This window comes from Sinohyriopsis cumingii, chromosome 2 (genome assembly GCF_028554795.1).
Source record: "Sinohyriopsis cumingii isolate HCF-2022 chromosome 2, ASM2855479v2, whole genome shotgun sequence".
Lineage (NCBI taxonomy): Eukaryota > Metazoa > Mollusca > Bivalvia > Unionida > Unionidae > Sinohyriopsis > Sinohyriopsis cumingii.
Window position 1 is genome coordinate 120,551,697 of NC_142962.1, and position 18,573 is coordinate 120,570,269.

The following is an 18,573-nucleotide window of genomic DNA, read 5'->3' on the forward strand; positions in this document are numbered from 1 at the left end:
CACATGGGTGAGGTCGGATAGGTGTGTTGGATTAGAGTCCAACAGTGAAACGTAGCACAGAGAACAAATTTTGTGTTTTGATTCTGGATCGAATGGATAGCCAGTGTAGAGTACAGAGCAGCAGGGAGGTGTGCTCTGATTGTGGTACTCTAAGTATGATCCAAGCAGCTGTGTTTTTTTTGTAACTTTTTGAAGTTTCTGGAGCAGATATTGAGATGAACCAGACAGAATTGAGTTACAATAGTCCAGTCTTGAAAGTACTAATGAACACACAAGTGTTTTAGTGGCATCAACTGAAAGATATTTGCGATATAACACATCAGAAACTTTGACATGTCATCAGGAACTTTGTTAAAGCATAAACTTTGTTGTTGCATCATTGGAAACTTTGGCAACTAATCATTATAAACATTGGTGACACATCATCTGATGCTTTGGCAGCACATCATCTGAAACTTTGGTGACACATCAGTGACACATCATCTGAAACTTTGGTGACACATCAGTGACACATCATCTGAAACTTTGGTGACACATCAGTGACACATCAGAAACTTTGGTGACACATCAGTGACACATCATCAGAAACTTTGGTGACACATCAGTGACACATCATCTAAAACTTTGGTAACACATCAGTGACACATCATCAGAAACTTTGGTGACACATCAGTGACACATCATCAGAAACTTTGGTGACACATCAGTGACACATCATCTGAAACTTTGGTGACACATCAGTGACACATCATCTGAAACTTTGGTGACACATCAGTGACACATCAGAAACTTTGGTGACACATCAGTGACACATCATCTGAAACTTTGGTGACACATCAGTGACACATCATCAGAAACTTTGGTGACACATCAGTGACACATCATCTGAAACTTTGGTGACACATCAGTGACACATCAGAAACTTTGGTGACACATCAGTGACACATCATCTGAAACTTTGGTGACACATCAGTGACAAATCATCAGAAACTTTGATGACATGTCATCTGAAACTTTGGTGACACATCAGTGACACATCATCTGAAACTTTGGTGACACATCAGTGACACATCATCAGAAACTTTGGTGACACATCAGTGACACATCATCAGAAACTTTGGTGACACATCAGTGACACATCATCAGAAACTTTGGTGACACATTGGAAACTTTGATGACACATCATTGGTAACTCTGGTGACACATCCTTGGAAACTTTGTATTGTCGGTAATGCTAATTATGATGCAGTAACAACTGCAGGCCTGAGAGCAGTTCAGAGTGGTGAGGTTTTTATATAGATTTTGATGGAAAGGCCGAGTTTGTGTTCCTATTGTTGCAAACAGGGTGGACTGACCTGCTCTCACATGATCAAGGTCAACACAGTAACTGTTCAGTCTGCTTACAATCCAAACAGTTTAGACGTCAGATATGGGTCTACATTACCAAAGCTGATGTGTTGAAACAAAATACTATGAGAGGAAATTGATATTGAGAAAAGTCTAACCATGACAGGATAGGAAGGGTGAATGTTGAAAGACATTAAATCCAAATACAATTTTTTTAATACATATTTCAGAAAAAAAGCTGGAAAAAAATGTCTTTTTTTGCTTATTTTCTAATGCATGTCAGAAGTTGTTGTTGTTGTTGTAGGGTTTAACGCCATTTTTCAGCACACGATAGGCTATACATGGCGGCCAGTATTAATGGTGGAGGAAGAACTAGGGAAAACTCCGGAAAGAACCACCGACCCACGAGAAGCTACTGGCAAGTTTTCTCACATACCTACATTAGCCGAATTCGAGACTCGAACCCATGCAGACAGAGGTGAGATGGCAGTGATCCGTAACGGAGAGCGCTTTAGACCGCTCGGCCACTCGGGGCCCCGCATGTCAGAAGTACATGTATTCCTTGTTAATACCAGTAATCATCATTTCATTGGCAGGAGAGCAGTTGTCTTCTATTTGATTTTACATAATTTCTCCAGGTGACTAAATATGTTTGTGTCTGTTGAGTCAGTGTGTTTGACGTTTACTGGCCCACTGTGACAGATATCTTGCCCAGATGTTGACATCCAACATGGAGTTTTCCTGCCTATTTTATCCACAGAGTAACTAGTTAATTGTATGCTTCAGTGTCAGTACTTAATGTATTTATCAACATGTTTTCTAATGTCACCACTGGCTCTCAGCAATAGTCAGCTTTTAGATTACAATTTAGACAACTGTTAAAATACACATTGCAAATTCATCTACTATATGGTACTAAACATTTAGTTTGGGGGGGTGTCTTCAATTTTCATTCTAGCCAAAATATTTCATTTCCTTTATTTGATAATTAGTTTCTTTTCTGATTCCTGTAATATAGATACACAATATTTTGCAGTAAATCAGAACAAGATGTTTTGTTTAGTAATTTAAGAGCTGGAAATTTAAAGCCAAAGAATCTTAGGCCACTGCCTCAGAAAATGAAAAGTCACTAATTTAATTAATGTATACTGTGCTACATACACTGGTACAAAATTTTTCATCACCCAGTTCTACATCTACATTCTTGTAATTCATATAGGTAGATTTATTGCTGCATACTGCCTGTTTGTGAGATCATAAGAAAGGGTTTATAGTTAATCAATACAGTGTACATGTAATTCTCACGCAGTTCAACCATTTGATTTGTTCTTTGTTTTTAAGAAAATATACTTTGTTTTCTAAATGCTTGTAAGTAGGTGAGCTTTGCTGTCATTTGACAACTACTCCTCACCCTGGATGAGTCTTATTGCTGATGGACATGACAAATGTACGGTCATTCCTGTATTAGTTTGATGAGTAATAGTCTATACCAAAACTACCGTCCCTACTCACTTGTAGGTCAAGTCCAACTGCAAACTGCACAGACTCTGACCTTCCATAACATTATGCACTAGCAGATCTGGGTCTGTGCCATTACGATTAATTAGTAGAACCAACAACATGAACCCTGATCTTCTGGCATATTATGCATCAGCAGATCAGGTTCTGTGTTGTTTTCATTTAAACTTGACTTATAAAAGAGTATAAATGGCAATTACATGAAAATTTATCAAATTAATTAGATTGGTTATACATACAGTATTGAAGGGTGTACAAGTAAACACAGTGATCTGCCAGAATTTTGTTGCTTCTAATGGCAATAACATTATACGATAAAATTCTAATTTTTCAGCATATTTGTCATGTATGAAAATGTATTTGTACATATTATTGTATTTATGTATGCTTTTGGTATGACATGTACCTCATCTATCAAAATATCTTACCCTTGCAATATCACATTATAAACTGCAATGCAATAAATATTTGACAGGAAAAGTTTGTCTGCATATTTGTATTTGTATACACATATAATTTGATAAAATAAACAAGTACTCTTTTAATATCCTGGTGATTCATATCATTCATAGTGGTAGAAACATTTCTGTTCATTTCCAGCTAGGTTCCCATTGCAAATATCCATTCTGGGGTCTTGATTCTTAAATTTTAAAGAAAGAAAAAGTAGTTCCTTTACATTACTAACTTATTATAATGGTAATTTTAGCTCTGTGTGGGTGTAAAAGAGTGAGCTCGCCCTTGCAGATTTTGGAATCTGAATTAAATTGCTTGATAGAAGAGGTGCAAAGTTATTGTGTTACCTGTGCCACTGTACACTGCAAAGTTATTGCATTACATGTGCCACACTGTACACTACAAAGTCAGTGTGATACATGGGCCATGCTGTACACTGCAAAGTTAGTGTGATACATGTGCCACACTGTACACTGCAGAGTTAGTGTTATACTGCAGTATCCCTGTAAGAAGGTTTTGTTGATATAGATATTACCATGGTTATCAATCAATAAAAAAATTTAAAAAGCTTTTGTTTGGATAAATACAATATTATGAGCATTGAAAACACCAGCAGTGTTTATGATGACCTTACGTTTCCCCTCCATATATCCATTGCTATAAATTGTATTTAAAATACACTACACGTTTTTCAAAATGTGCTTTTGTCTCCATTTCCTAAAACTTGTTTTCATTTAGGGCAGATTTGTTTCTGTACCCCCACTGCAACAGCAGAATATGGCAGTTTGTTTTGCTGCTGTCCATTCATATATCCTAACTTTTGTGCCAAATCCATGTTAGTCTGATAGCACAAAAACTATTAAAGTTAGAGCCATGAAATGTTACACTCTTTACAATCATAAGTGGATTATATGATTAGACTACATTAACAGAGTGTATCAGATTTTATTGCATCCTATTATAATCCCTAAGAAAATAATTTGTATTTTTTAAAAAACTTTTCCTGCATATTTGTTAGGCAGAGAAGTAATGTCTTCAATAAAGCCTCAAGAGTAAATATACCTAAACAGAAAGTAGCATGTTTGTTGAGCACAGACTAAGGGGTTTTATGTAAGATGAGAAAAAAACATACACTTAACCAGTTCTGGAAATGTCAGTTGCATTACAAAATTCCAGTTATTTCTTTCAAGTATTTCCAGAAAATGCAGCACATTCTTTTGCTGATTGTTCGATATGTTGTGTCCGAAGTAGTGAATGATGTAAATAAGATAGTCTTGATGCATCAGAACTTATACCTAATACCTTGGATTTCATTGCAAAACATGAAGAAATAAAGGAAACAGAGAAGAAACTTAACGCAGAAATACCTATAGCATTTGTAAAACAATTTACACAGTGAACTTTAGGACTTCTGAGAAAATCTTGTTATAGAAATTAAGCAAAATCCACTAGAGATTGATAAATGAATGACTATTACAGCATTTTTTTTATATTTTACACATTTTATTTAAATTTTGTGGACAAAGCAAAACTATTCGAGTTAGACTAGTGAAATTAGGTTGATATGTTTGCATTTGTTTGCAGATCACCTGATCATATGATCATTTTAGCATATTTTGTATACACCTGTTATTATCAGAGACATTTACTATAGATGTCTGTCTGTCCACCCACCTATCAATTTCATTTCTGCACAATAGCTTGAGTCCTCCACCATCTACAGTTACTAAACTTTATGGATGGCTTTTACTTGGGATAAGAAAGAAGCCTGTCAGTTTTGGTGTTAACAAATTCAGAGCCAAGGTCACTGTGATTGACAGAAGAAAATGTTTTCTGCACAAGAATATTAATTATACAACACATACTAAGGTAGAAGCATACTGAGTTTGGAGTCCAAAGATCAAGGTTACTGTAACTGAGAGAAGACAAAGGGTTTGCACACAATAATATTAGTTCTAGATTCCATACTTCAGCCAAACTTTGTGGATGGCTTGAACTTGGGGTAAGGAAGAAATAAAAGTTCAAAGGTCAAAGTCACTTTGAAAGAAGATAAATGGTTTCTGCTTTACAAAAATGTCAGTTCTCAGACATGTACTTGCACCAAAGCATGTGGATGACTCACTTCTTGGGTAAGAAAGAAGCCTAATGATTTGAGGGTCAAAAGGTCAATACAGTGACAGTACAGTGACAAAATACCCTGGTACGTACCACCGGAGAACAAAAATACCGCGGTAACCCGGTATACCTATAACACCATTCACCTCTGGCAGCAATGGTTATGCCTTTCAAGGAATCAAAGTTTGATGTACAGAAATCCTTCTTTACTGAACAGTACAGGTACTTATTGGCCAATATAAGTTCAAATTAGGACAGTATGTTTCAAATAAAAAATATGACGCCTGTAAACTTTTGCAACATGTTTTTTTTTTTTTTGCTTTAGTTTGTTTGGAGGGGTTAAATTGTCATCAATGCACAACTTGTTACAGCTAATATGACTAATTTATAATGATTTGTTAAAACGAGAAGTATGTGTTTTAGATGGAACACACTTTAAAGAACGGGTCAGTGACCAAATTTTTGCTCGTGTTTGTAAATATGGACGAGTTCATACCAACACAAAATGGTCACGCTGTTTGATTACAGAAATACATGGATGTAGTAGCGTTGTACGGCACATCATCACAAAAGTGACTATTCAGTGGAAACAAAAAGGACAAGTCCGAAATATAAAACTGAATTGCACACAAATTTAGGAAGGTAAGGCCTTCCAGACAGACGTAAAATTAGATAAAAGATAAATTTCAAAACATAAAGATGTTAAAATTCAGCAAATGGAAAGTGAGGAGTTGTGTTCACCAGCGCATTTAAATTTCTGCATCTACTCTGTCATAAAAGGTCCGTATAAATATTGAGTATGTAAGTCATGATATTACTTGGATTCAATTACTGCAAGCTACTGTTCACATACTGTGTTTGTAATAGTAACGATTCATATCAGTAATCTCAGTAATTTGTAGTATTAGTTCACTGATGCTTTCTGCAATGTTCGTAGTTACAAACTGAAGTTATATTTTGAATGGCAGTCGCACAATACGAGAACACATTGTAACATGCTACATAAGCAACAGGCAAATAGCAAGAAGATGAATGCGTGTTCTCAGTTTTTTAACACAAACAAACACATAGTTTTTTAAAACATTCCATCTATAAATATATATTTTTCATGCATACGTGAAATACATGTATATATGGAAAAATATATGGAATCTTTATTATTATGCTTATTATTACAAATTATGTTACGCTTTTTTGTATTAAGCTTAAACAGTTTCCTATCGTTATTCATTTTCTGACTCTAATTTTCAACAGTTTATGAATGGATCATCTTGTCTTTCTACCTTATATACAGTGAGGTGACATCACTTGTTCTCCCTGCATGATGCTTGAAGACATGACCATCACCACTTCGTTAACAAAGAGACTTAGTACAACACATTCACGGCTGTGTCACATAAATTACATTTAATAGCCAAGGTGTTTCACTTCCATAACTCTGAAGTTTTAGTCACAAGTGACAATTCAAAGCAAGCTACCATGCGTACTTTCCAATGTTCCCTTTCCTTCCATTAGACGCATGTGCAGATTTAGGTCTCATTTGAAATTGTGTTGTAAGTTCACGAGAGATCATGAATCTCCGCACGTGCTGATGCGCATCAGGGCTGACCTGTACAGAGGGTGGATATAAACATGGTTTCTTCTGAACAAATACTGTCCCTCCGGGAAGTGGCACATCTTCAGTACCCTGTAATCAGAGTGCTTTTTTTAGAAACAGAATGCAAAAACCAGTTCATACTGCACTAAAAGAAGTTGGTAAATGGCAAACTATGGCGATGAAAGACTAAGGAAAGAATAATTAAATAATAGAATATTTTTTCAACTACGCTGACATCATGCTGGTGTTGACAATTAATCCAGTAAGATTAGCTTCTGGAATATAGAATTAACCCATGGCATGTGGGAATTTTTGGGATGCAAGCTATTATTTTAGATTCGTTAAAGAGATGTTTATTATCCCGAATGGTTTGTGTGTGAGTGTGTGTGTGATTTGGATTTTTAACGTAGCTTTAAAAAAAAATCAGTCATATGGCTACGATGTCTGCAGTGTGACAGTTTATAGTGATGTCTAGCACGGGGTCATCATGCCGCAGACATGTAGCATGATGTCCCACCCAGTCACGTTAACCTGACACCAGGCCGACCAGTCCTAACACTAACCTCTTAGCTGTTAGTACCATTTTTCTAAGTCTTTGGTATGACTCGGCCCGGGATCGAACCCACGACCTCCCGCATCCGAGGCAGACGCTCTAACCACTAGGCCACCGGAGCGGTACTCCCGAATGGTTTGTTGTTGTTGTTGTTGTTCAAGGGTTTAACGCCATTTTTCAACACAAGATAGGCTATACATGGCGGCCAGTATAACTGGTGGAGGAAGACCCAGGGAAGAACCACCGACCCACGAGAAGCTACTGGCAGGCTTTCCCACGTACCCACGCTAGCCGAGCCTTGGACTCGAACTCACGCAGACAGAGGTGAGATGGCAGTGATCCGGAACGGTGAGCGCTTTAGACCATTCGGCCACTCGGGGCCCCCGAATGGTTTGTGTTTTAATTCAAGCAAAATACTTGAATAAATAAAACATATCTGCGTTTTAGTGAGATGTACGGAAATATTTAAAAAGTGTCGTGGCAATACAAAACGGTTCCACTTCACAAGTGAAATGGTACCTTAGATCTACTCAAAAAAGAAGATTTTATTGTTATTATATATTTTTTAAGGCAAAAGCCGTCGATTTTGCAATTTTTTTCTCCATTCTGTGCCAATATGATTAACAGCTGCATTCATTGCGACATTAAGAAGTATAGTTTTGAGACAGCAATGTTTTACAGATTTAATTTATAAACATCATGCTTCAAACTGTGTATATTATCCACACAAAAATGACTGCTGATTCGAAAATGAAGACATTTTAATTTCATGCGCGGATTGATACTTTTGGGGTGGCATAACTATAAACATAACAGAATGGTTGCATCTGACAGACTTCAGAGCATAACATCTTTGAACAAAAGATTCAAATGATCATGAGTTTATTTATAAGGATTTTTACTTTTCATTTGTTGGGGTGGGGGGCGTCTACATTCAAACGTAAATTTGTATGTGGCTTTGGCAAACTTCCAGTCTAGCTCGGTAGTAGACGCTGTGTTCAATATTCGATTGTCACTTAATTTCAGTTTGCAATCAACATTATTCAGCGCTGGATGTGTCCATCGTTTTCAAACACGATTGTGATACTGCTTAACATTGTTACTAACAAATTTGTATTACTATATTTAATTACGATTTCTCCCCCCCCCCCCCAACAAAAAAAAATGCGTACCATTTGTCGTAGAATATTACAATACAGTATACAATACTGTATGGTGACACATAACACCAGATCATTTAAGTTCAGTCACGGACAATTTCCATGATTCTTGTTGAAACCTAATTTCTAAAAAGGCTAATACTTGAAGTTTACTTTTTGCTGTTTTGAGTCTGATTTTAGGCATTTCTTGATGGCAACTCATTGATTGCATAAATGTACACTACAGAGGGTCACCAGCTGACACGTGTTAAGATCCGTACATCCTATTTCAGAGGAAAGGAGGAAGAAAGGGAGGGAAAAAGCCGAAAAAGAAGAAAAATGACATAGGCCTAAATACGGAAATATAGGTTTGAGTAACGTACATAAGAGCAGATATATTTCCTAAATAGAGACTGAATAGTTCCAAAAGTCATTCGCCACTGTGGCCATGAAAGTGGTATCGCTCTGTGACAATGAAAGTGATATCGCCATTGTGGAGACCTGTATCTCTCCCACTGATATATTTCATTATCTCACTATGACATACATAATAATTGTGTTTTATTCCTAAAATTGTATATACTCAAATGAGTTTCGTTATATTTAAAATAGTGTGCAACTATTGTTTTAAAATAGCACAGACATGCATTAATTTAGGTTATTCTTCCAAATTAACTAAATTGAACTTACCTGATGATTTGCCCATCATTAGAACATTTGCCTGGATATATTCCACCTGGCAATACGCATACAGGCTTGATATTCAGGGTATTGATGCTGCTCACCAAACATTCAATATGCATTCACACCAATATACCTAATTGTTAGTGGACTATCAATATATAAATACATAAATGAAAAAGGGTGTGTGTGTGTGTGTGTGTGTGTGTGTGTGTATGTGTGATTTGGAGTTTTAAGGTAGCTTTAACAATTTGTCAGGCATATCGCTACGATGTCTGCAATGTGGCAGTTTATAGTGATGTCTAGCACTGGGGCACCATGCCGTAGACATGTAGTATGATGTTCCCCCCAGTCACATTATCCTGACACCAGTCCTAACACTAACCTCTTAATGCTGAGCGCCAAGCGAGGCAGCTGTTAGTACCATTTTTATAAGTCTTTGGTATGACTCGGCCGGGGATCGAACCTACGATCTCCCGCATCCTAGGCGGACGCTCTAACCACTAGCCCATTGGAGCGGTCACTAATGAAAGGTCCATAATTGAAAAGTGCATCATATTGCTTAGACTTTGCAAGAGATGTGGACCCGATGAGACCGGGACAGTGATGGCTGTTTTATGTTTTTAATTTTGAATTTCAATTTTGACGCAGGCCAAGCAGCTCCTCACTAATTTGATAGACAAAGAACCCATGCATCCAAAAGAGCAACCAACTTTGGAAATATTTTTTACACCCTTGAATTTAAGATGGTTTATACAAAGTTCACAGTCGAAGACTTTTTCAAAACTGGATTAGTGTATATTTTGTCAAAAAAAGTTCCTGATAAACAATATAAACTTTACTTATTGAAATACTTACTTCTATTTCAAACCTCTTAAGTGCGTTAACTCGGAGCGGTCCATGAGACATTCCATTGCTAACGTTATTGCAGAATTCTTTTATCCTTTGCTCTAAACGCTTCAGATGTGAATCACTAGTTTCACGATCAAAGTAATCATTTTCATCTTCCATGTCGTACAGTTCGTCAGCAGATTTTCCAAGGAGTGCCTTCTGCGCATCCAACCGTATTTCCGATTTTGCCGCCATTGAATACATGACTTTTGAACGCGTTTCTGTCTTTTCTTTCTGAACCATATCCATTTGTTCGAATATTTGTTCAGCTTGTCCTTCTTGATTTGGTGGTTCCTTGTTGTTTGTTGTGACTGCCTCATCCGCCAGGTCGACTTCGGTAAGATGAAAAGTACTTCGTGTGTATCCCGCCACCGTCTCTGGCCGACGAGTTCGAATTGAATCGGAACTAGAATAACGTTCAATCCCGATGGCTGTTCTTGGTCGAATTAATTTCGAATTATCCGTGGTTCCTCTTCTGTCATTCATTAACTCTGTCTCTGCAACACTGTTTTGTAACTGTCTCATACTTCTCGGCACTCGTCGCTTGCTTTTGTAAAAGATTTTCTGCGTTTCCTCTCTCTTCTTTTCTTGGTATGCCATTTTTTGTGCTCTTCTTTCTGACATTATCCTATAATGGATCGAATCTGGTAACATCGGCTCTATTAAAGGTACCTTATTTTTTAAATATAATTTAATCATTTGAGACAACATCGTTTGTTTCTCTTTTTCTATCTCTTCTTTCTTAGCGTTGTTTTGGTGACTTGGTCGCTCCATATCGTGTAACTGACGGTGAACCAATTTCAACAAAGGTATCTGAGCACCGTTTGGTGTTGCGACCCGTACTGTTAGTTTTTTCAAAACCCCTTCTTTTAGTGTATGAACTGTATGAAAGTTTTTCCTAAGCACCAGTCTTTCGTAATTCTTGTAGTCGAGAACGAATGCTGCCGTATTCGCTGTGCACTTCACGGTAAAGGCACTTGTTTGCAACTCTAGCACTGTTTCTAAATCGCCTAGGGACAAAATAAAAGAATGAAAAATTAAAAACCAGGTTGATTCTTTTTCAAGCGGTAGATAAGCTTAAACAAAACACGAGCTGGTGTGTTATAATGGATATAAGCTTTTCCCTCTCAAGCAAAGAATGCGTTTGTGTCTCTCACAATGTCGGTGTATTTATTAAACAAAAACGTGTACGTGTATGTTTCAAATGGGCTTTCAAGTACTTATCTTTATTTTGAGTATAATAGTCTGACATTGCTGAATTTGTAAGAAAATTTAACTTCTGTCTGACAAACACGAAAAAAATTACTGTCTCTTGTAAGATAAAATAGGTTCACTTTTGTTCAAGGCAAGTTTCACCACTTAAATGTGTCAATGAAGGACTACGTTTATTCAACATCAAGGACAGCGGTAAGGTGAGAAAAATAATCGTTAATGTAAATAGTCACGAAACCCATTTTATTGTATAACATGTTCTTGGTGAGTCGCGCTGTGGATTTAAACACAGTTGAAGTATGTAAACAGTAGCGTACTCTAATAAGAATAGATGTTACTGAATTTCTCATTTTTTTTTTATGTTGATAGCATTTTAAATGATAATTTTCTTGTTTACTTTGGTTAAAGGGAAGTGGAAATGGAAAACAAATCGGTAAGCACGTGAAGTCTGTTATCTTCCGTAATATCAATTATATTGCCAAAGAAAATGCTATCTCTGACAACCACCCACTCATTCCTCGAGATAATTAGATTTAGCCATCTAGATGATGTAAAGTGTATATTTTGTTATATAGTGCGCATATGTCATCATGCAGTTTCGAATATGTAATCGCTTGAAAACTTAGTATGGACAAATAATAATAACAATAACAACAACAACAATAATAATAATAATAACAATAATAATAAGAATATGAATATGATAATAATATGAATAATAATAAAAATATGAATAATAATTATAATGGTAGTAGTAGTAGTACTACTAATAATATAATATAATATAATACAATATAATATAATATGATGAGGATGAAGGGAATGTTTTTGCATGCATTTAATTTAGTGTGAACAGGTCATTTTGATACCATAAAATGGTATACAGTCGGCACTGTATTTTATGATGAAATTCATACAATCTGCAGCTGTTCATAGGTTTCAACCTTTCAAAAATATAACTGGGCAAGAACAGAAGAAAACAAGACATTAATTTCATTGGGGCAATGCACGTACCGTGCAGCACAACAACGTTCCTATTTATTCCGGACAAGAGAAGTAATTATGTGCATCTGTTCACAGACAACGCCTGATATGACTGAGCAGAGCCCGATTTTTGATTGTTTTTTCGGGGTCGGGGTGAATCCCTAAAACATATGTTCACCTTACTTACTAAGGTGGAACGCTATATTAATTAAAGAGAGAGGATGTTGTTGTTTATCGTTATGTTTTTTCTTTGGGGCGGTGTAGTTTGATTTCGTCATATACTTTGCTAAAATATTTCAGCTTTCATCGGCTATACCTGTCGGTTCATATGCCGAACATTATTTTTTTTATATCCCTGACGCAGCCCTTAGGGGAGGAAGAGTGGTGGTAAAAAGTCACGCTTGCAAAGTCAGTATGTACTCCTTATTGTAACCTGATCTACACGAATTGAGGGATGGTAATCAAATGTGATTTTGATTTGATGTTTCATGAGGATCAAAAGATGACCACGAAATGAGGATCAAAAGATGACCACGAAGAATTCCAATCTTTAATTCATCTGTGGCGGTTAGTGGTGCTGATGGACTGAAATGGGTCAAGAGCAAAAAAAGTGCGAATAATTTGGATCACTTTTGATTCTAGCTCTCTCTATACTCATATTTTTGCTGATATATTGTGATTGGACATATTCCGCCATCCGTCCGTCTGTCCGTCACTTAGTTCATTTCATAACCTAAATTCCATCTACACCGATTGCGGGAGGAAGGATGAACAGAATTTGTATCATGTTTTACGAGGATAAGATGGCAACTGGATGTAGCCTCAATAGGAGACTGGGGTTTGGGTCAAATATCGTATTTTCATTGATAATATGGTCTCTTCCCTGCGTCCTAAATGCAGTCCATTGATGCGGGGGGGGGGGGGGGGCTTAAAGTCTTGTGAATGGGGTTACAATGAAAATGTTGCATATATTTATTATGGCTTCTGTCTGTAATTGCTCTAATTACTCGTAAACAGTTTCCCTTCATTACGAATAAACTAACTGTGGCAGCAAAAGTTTAGAAGAACGGTAGAACACGCGATGAATATACATTTCGACTCGGACAGTAGCAGCTGGATCTCATTCGAACGAGACGGTGTGGGTTGTCGGAGATAGTCTCACATTTAGCCGAGGGCGGTACACCACATGCCGTATTCGACTCCATCGAAAGTCGAATGTGGCATTGTAACGTTATTGGCTTATTCCTAGACTGCGTACCTTCGCGGTTTAATGCAAATATTGCATATTATGAATTTCATGGCTAGTTTACACCTCGACCAAGCAAGGTGAAATTACTTTATTACCTCATAAAATCATTTTCATATATATTTGTTTTTTCTTCGTGATATGAAATGTCAGAGTTAGTCATTAGTATATTTTACCTGCCATTTTACACTATGCAGACACTAGTTATAGCAGTTGCCTCCCTTGATTCGGAAAAACTCGTCGAACAACAAATGAATCAGCTTTGTTTAAATAAAAGTTAAACTACTTGTGGATAATTCATTGATACGTAAACCATGAAACAGTAACTCGTGTATACATCCAATAAATTTGTAAATATCAGGATCATAAAATGCGTATTTGTATTGTGACTTTGAAGCAGAATCTGCGACTTTCCTTCACCCAATTATACCCTTGTCTGTTGTCACGTGGCTTACTAACACCTGCTTGTAGGACTCGCCGTACTAATTTAGTTCCCATAGTAAACCTATGAAAACACCATGATATTAAAAATTCAATAACTTAAAAAATTTGAGTGCTCCTGATCAAATCTATATTTATTAGTATAGATGAAACCTGGATGTTAGCTTCTGTGTCGAGGAAAGGGTATGAGCCGCGGCATTTTTGTCCATGTTTAAACATGTGCTTTCAATTCTGCACCAAAGAGTAAGGAGCTTATTTTAGTAATGAGTGTTCCAAACTCAAGACTATTAAAGGACTGAAATTGCATCAATAAAACAATGTCTCTATTTGTTTTCACTTACAACTAGAATAAGCTCTCAAAATATTCTTTTTCCTAAAACATAACTTACATTATTAACCAATCCTGGTCAGCCTAATCCACACGTATGTATATATATATATATATATATATATATATATATATATATATATATATATATATATATATATATATATATATATATATATATATACACACACACTCCATTTCCAGGCTGGTTCCCATTTTTCCATATCATTAGTACCGTGTGACCGTGTGTCCTGTAAGTCACTTGATCTACTTATGACGTTATTAGAATTCTTAAATTCCGCTTGAATATTTTGAAAACAGATGCTGAATTTTTGATCGTGATAATTGACCAATCATATTCTGGTAATTTGTTTAGTAGATAACGGTATTTACATTGTGTATTCCTCTGACGTGTACTTTTGTATCGCGTCATACTTTTTTTTATTTAAAGCATATTTGATCAATAGAAGCAAACTTTCCTCTTGATTCAAGTGGATCGAGATCGATAACTGTGGTCTTTAATTCTTTTTCTTTCCTTCCCTTTCCTTAGAAAAAACTTACCTACAATTTCTTCCTCCTTTACACAACAAAGTTCGATCGTTCTAGACATGTATCTCTTCTCGGCGGCGGCATAACCTTCTTTACGTCTTACCCGGATCTGGTCCTGTGTAAAACTAGTCACTTTCTTTCTTGTCGTGTTCTCTTTGTTATGTCTGCAGAATAATGGTAAAGCCGACTTCATCTTATCTTTATTCTTACGTATGCACTAGTAGGCTTTATTATTAAAATTATGTTTAAAGAATAATGTTTGTTAACATGTTTATTATATGTCATAATACAGCGTACGTCGATAGATCGTCTGTTCCATAATCGTAATGAATATAATACAACGATTCGTGCTGGTTATAAACAGTGACGCATACTAATGATGAGTAACGCGTCGGAAAAGGTTTGTTCTGCAAAACACCAATGCTGACTTCAGACACTGTAGACAAAGTCTAAGCAAACAAAAATCAAAACAGTAGAATTTTTGGTCTAAATTGCTATCAATGCATGAAAATTAAACCATGCACATACACACATGCATACAGGGTTTCATTTTTCTACTTCTTATTGATTTTAAAAACCTATGTTAACAAGGTCTTTATGCTAAGATCCAAAACGTTTGAAATAATATAAATTGTAAACATTAAGAACGAGTAGGAAAAAAAACAAATTTATTCATAATCCGTTGGGAATTATATATATATATATATATATATATATATATATATATATATATATATATATATATATATATATATATATATATATATATATATATATATATATATATAAGTACCACATTGAATCCGCGCATTTCTAAACTGTTGTCGTATGTTCCCGTAAACTCACTGTTTCATCAAACATTCGAGAACAGCATGGCAAGATGATCAAAAAATAAATCTTTGTTCTGACACATGGTAGTTTCACATTGTCGCAACAAAAATGTGAGGATTGCTTGCACTAAAAACGTCAAACGGAGTTACGAACACTCCCCGTACACTATATTTTGGCATAATATTTTAAATAATGGCAATAACGCAAGGAAGAGGAAGTCATGTCATAATCCGTATATAAATACCGGTGAGATGTGAATTTATAGTTAGTACTGGTGTCGAAATTTTTAAAACCTTTTTTTTAACCTATTTTACTGAAATGTTCAAGACATGCAGACCAAACTAGGAAGGATACACAAGACATACTGTCAAACTGACCATACATTATGAAACGTAATGTACGATATCCATCCTCTATATATATACATACAATATGAAATATACAGGGGAATAATACAGTGAATACACGTTGTCGTGTATTCGGCATGATGTATATACTGTTTATTTTGCTATGATGTTTACTTAAACATATGCATGATGCAGTAAGATCTTTAAATGGTAAAAAAAATTCTTGTCAAGAACTTCATTACCAACAATTGTTTTATTGTCAATCAGATGTGTTGTGTATTGGTTGAAGTACCTATGTAAACACATGTAAAAGTGAATGTGAACGAAGCAAATAAGCAAACAATTTTAAAACGTATTCAAAAAATAATATATATATATATATATATATATATATATATATATATATATATATATATATATATATATATATATATATATATATATATATATATATATATATATATATATATATGACATACAGATTATTAGACAAAGATGCCTTAACGCATGTCCTAGAACGTCCGTCCGTCCGTCCATCCTCTATCCATCCATCCATACATACCATCCATACATACATACATACAAACACACGCACGCACGCACACACACACACACATACACACATACATACATGCATGCATGCATGCATGCATGCATGCATGCATGCATGCATACATACATACATACATACATACATACATACATACATACATACATACATACATGTATGCATTTCAGTTATCCAGAACATATAAGCATTGAAATATGCATCTCACCTTCCTAGTTCCTGTTCAATTGGATCAACTTGTGTGACAATAAAAGGATATTGTTTCTTGTGTTGAGAAGGCTCTGCAAGGACCTTTGCTTGACCTCTAAGAAACGAAAATAAATTTATACTAAAACGTGCGCATGTTAAATTAAAGTGTGCATACTCGTTTTAACTAAGCCAAACAAGAAAATGTATTGGCATTGTTCAATGTTTCCTTTTATTCCTTTTTAACCAAGCCTGTATATACGGAAAACATTCGAAATGTATTAATAAAATATCATATTTGACTTCTAATTCCTCCAGCCGTTATAGTAGACGCTATTTATAGACTATCGTGCGCTGAGAAATGGCGTTAAACCCATAAAACAAAACAAAAACAAAATTGTTTATTAAATAATTAGTCTGAGTAACCTGCAGATTTAACGTCAGTATGAAAATGACAAGTCAAACATACCAATAGATAGAAAGTAAAACAGTCCAATGCAAAGTCAAAGATACCAACACATACGGAGTTAAACAGTCCAATGCAAAGTCAAACATACAAATACATACGAACTACAATAGCCAAATGTGAAGACAAACACACCAATAAATACAGAATAAAGCAGCCCAATACAAAGTCAAACATACCAATATATAAGGACTCAAATAGTCAAATGCAAAGTCAAATATACCAATACATATGGAGTTCAACAGTCAAATGCAAAGTCAAACATACCAATACATACGGACTATAATAGCCCAATGCAAAGCCAAACATATAATTACACACAAAGTAAAATGTCCATTTTAAACATACCAATACATACGGAGAAAACAGCTGAATGTAAAGTCAAACATACCGATACATGCAGAGAAAATAAACCAAATACAACATTTTAAAAATCATAAAGGAAAGAAAGAGAATAAATGATAAGTTAAATATACAGGTGAGAAATAGAATTCATAATGTATGGAAAAAGGAAACAATGCTACCGAATGTACTCACTTAATAATGAAATATAGGCCATCAACCGGCTCCCCTTGTCGTACAATACAGGTTCCAAAGAGGTACTCTTCCTTGCGTATACTCATCTCAAGTAGGTGCTTGAATTTGGAAGACCAGTTTTGAAATAACGGGCAACTCTCTATAAAGTCTTTTCTTTCGGCATACTCCTTCTCTTGTTTGGTCTGTAAAATGACATAGTTTTGTTAGTGTTTAAAGTCTAAGGTAAAGTTGAAACTAAAATTTATCTGATAACGTAGAGTCCTGAAAACTAATTTTGATCTTGTTAAAGTAAACATCCATAAAAATAACTTTTTTCCTGCTATAATAGATAGATAGATAGATGGATGGATGGATGGATGGATAGATAGATAGATAGATAGATAGATAGATAGATAAATAGATAGATAACATCACAAGACAATAAAGAAACAATGGCGATGCCAATAATAATAATAATAATAATAATAATAATAATAATGATAATAATAATATATGACGATGTCAATAATAATAATAATAATAATAATAATAATAATAATGATAATATTATTATTATTATTATTATTATTATTATTATTATTGTT

General features: G+C 35.2%; 1 protein-coding gene across 2 annotated transcripts in view; it reads right to left on the reverse strand.

Annotated features, from left to right (window-relative positions):
• Positions 1-4,799: 4,799 nt before the first annotated feature.
• The window catches only part of LOC149805705 (uncharacterized), a 56,215-nt gene continuing 42,441 nt past the window's right edge, over positions 4,800-18,573 (reverse strand). For both annotated transcript variants that reach the window (XM_089950366.1, XM_089950367.1), the window contains 5 exons: positions 17,990-18,171; positions 17,009-17,104; positions 15,067-15,218; positions 10,262-11,304; positions 4,800-7,120 (listed from right to left, as the gene is read on the reverse strand). In XM_089950366.1, the coding sequence (XP_089806492.1) occupies positions 6,908-7,120; positions 10,262-11,304; positions 15,067-15,218; positions 17,009-17,104; positions 17,990-18,171 (1,686 nt within the window). In that variant the 3' untranslated portion in view covers positions 4,800-6,907. The remainder of the gene's footprint in view (positions 7,121-10,261; positions 11,305-15,066; positions 15,219-17,008; positions 17,105-17,989; positions 18,172-18,573) is intronic.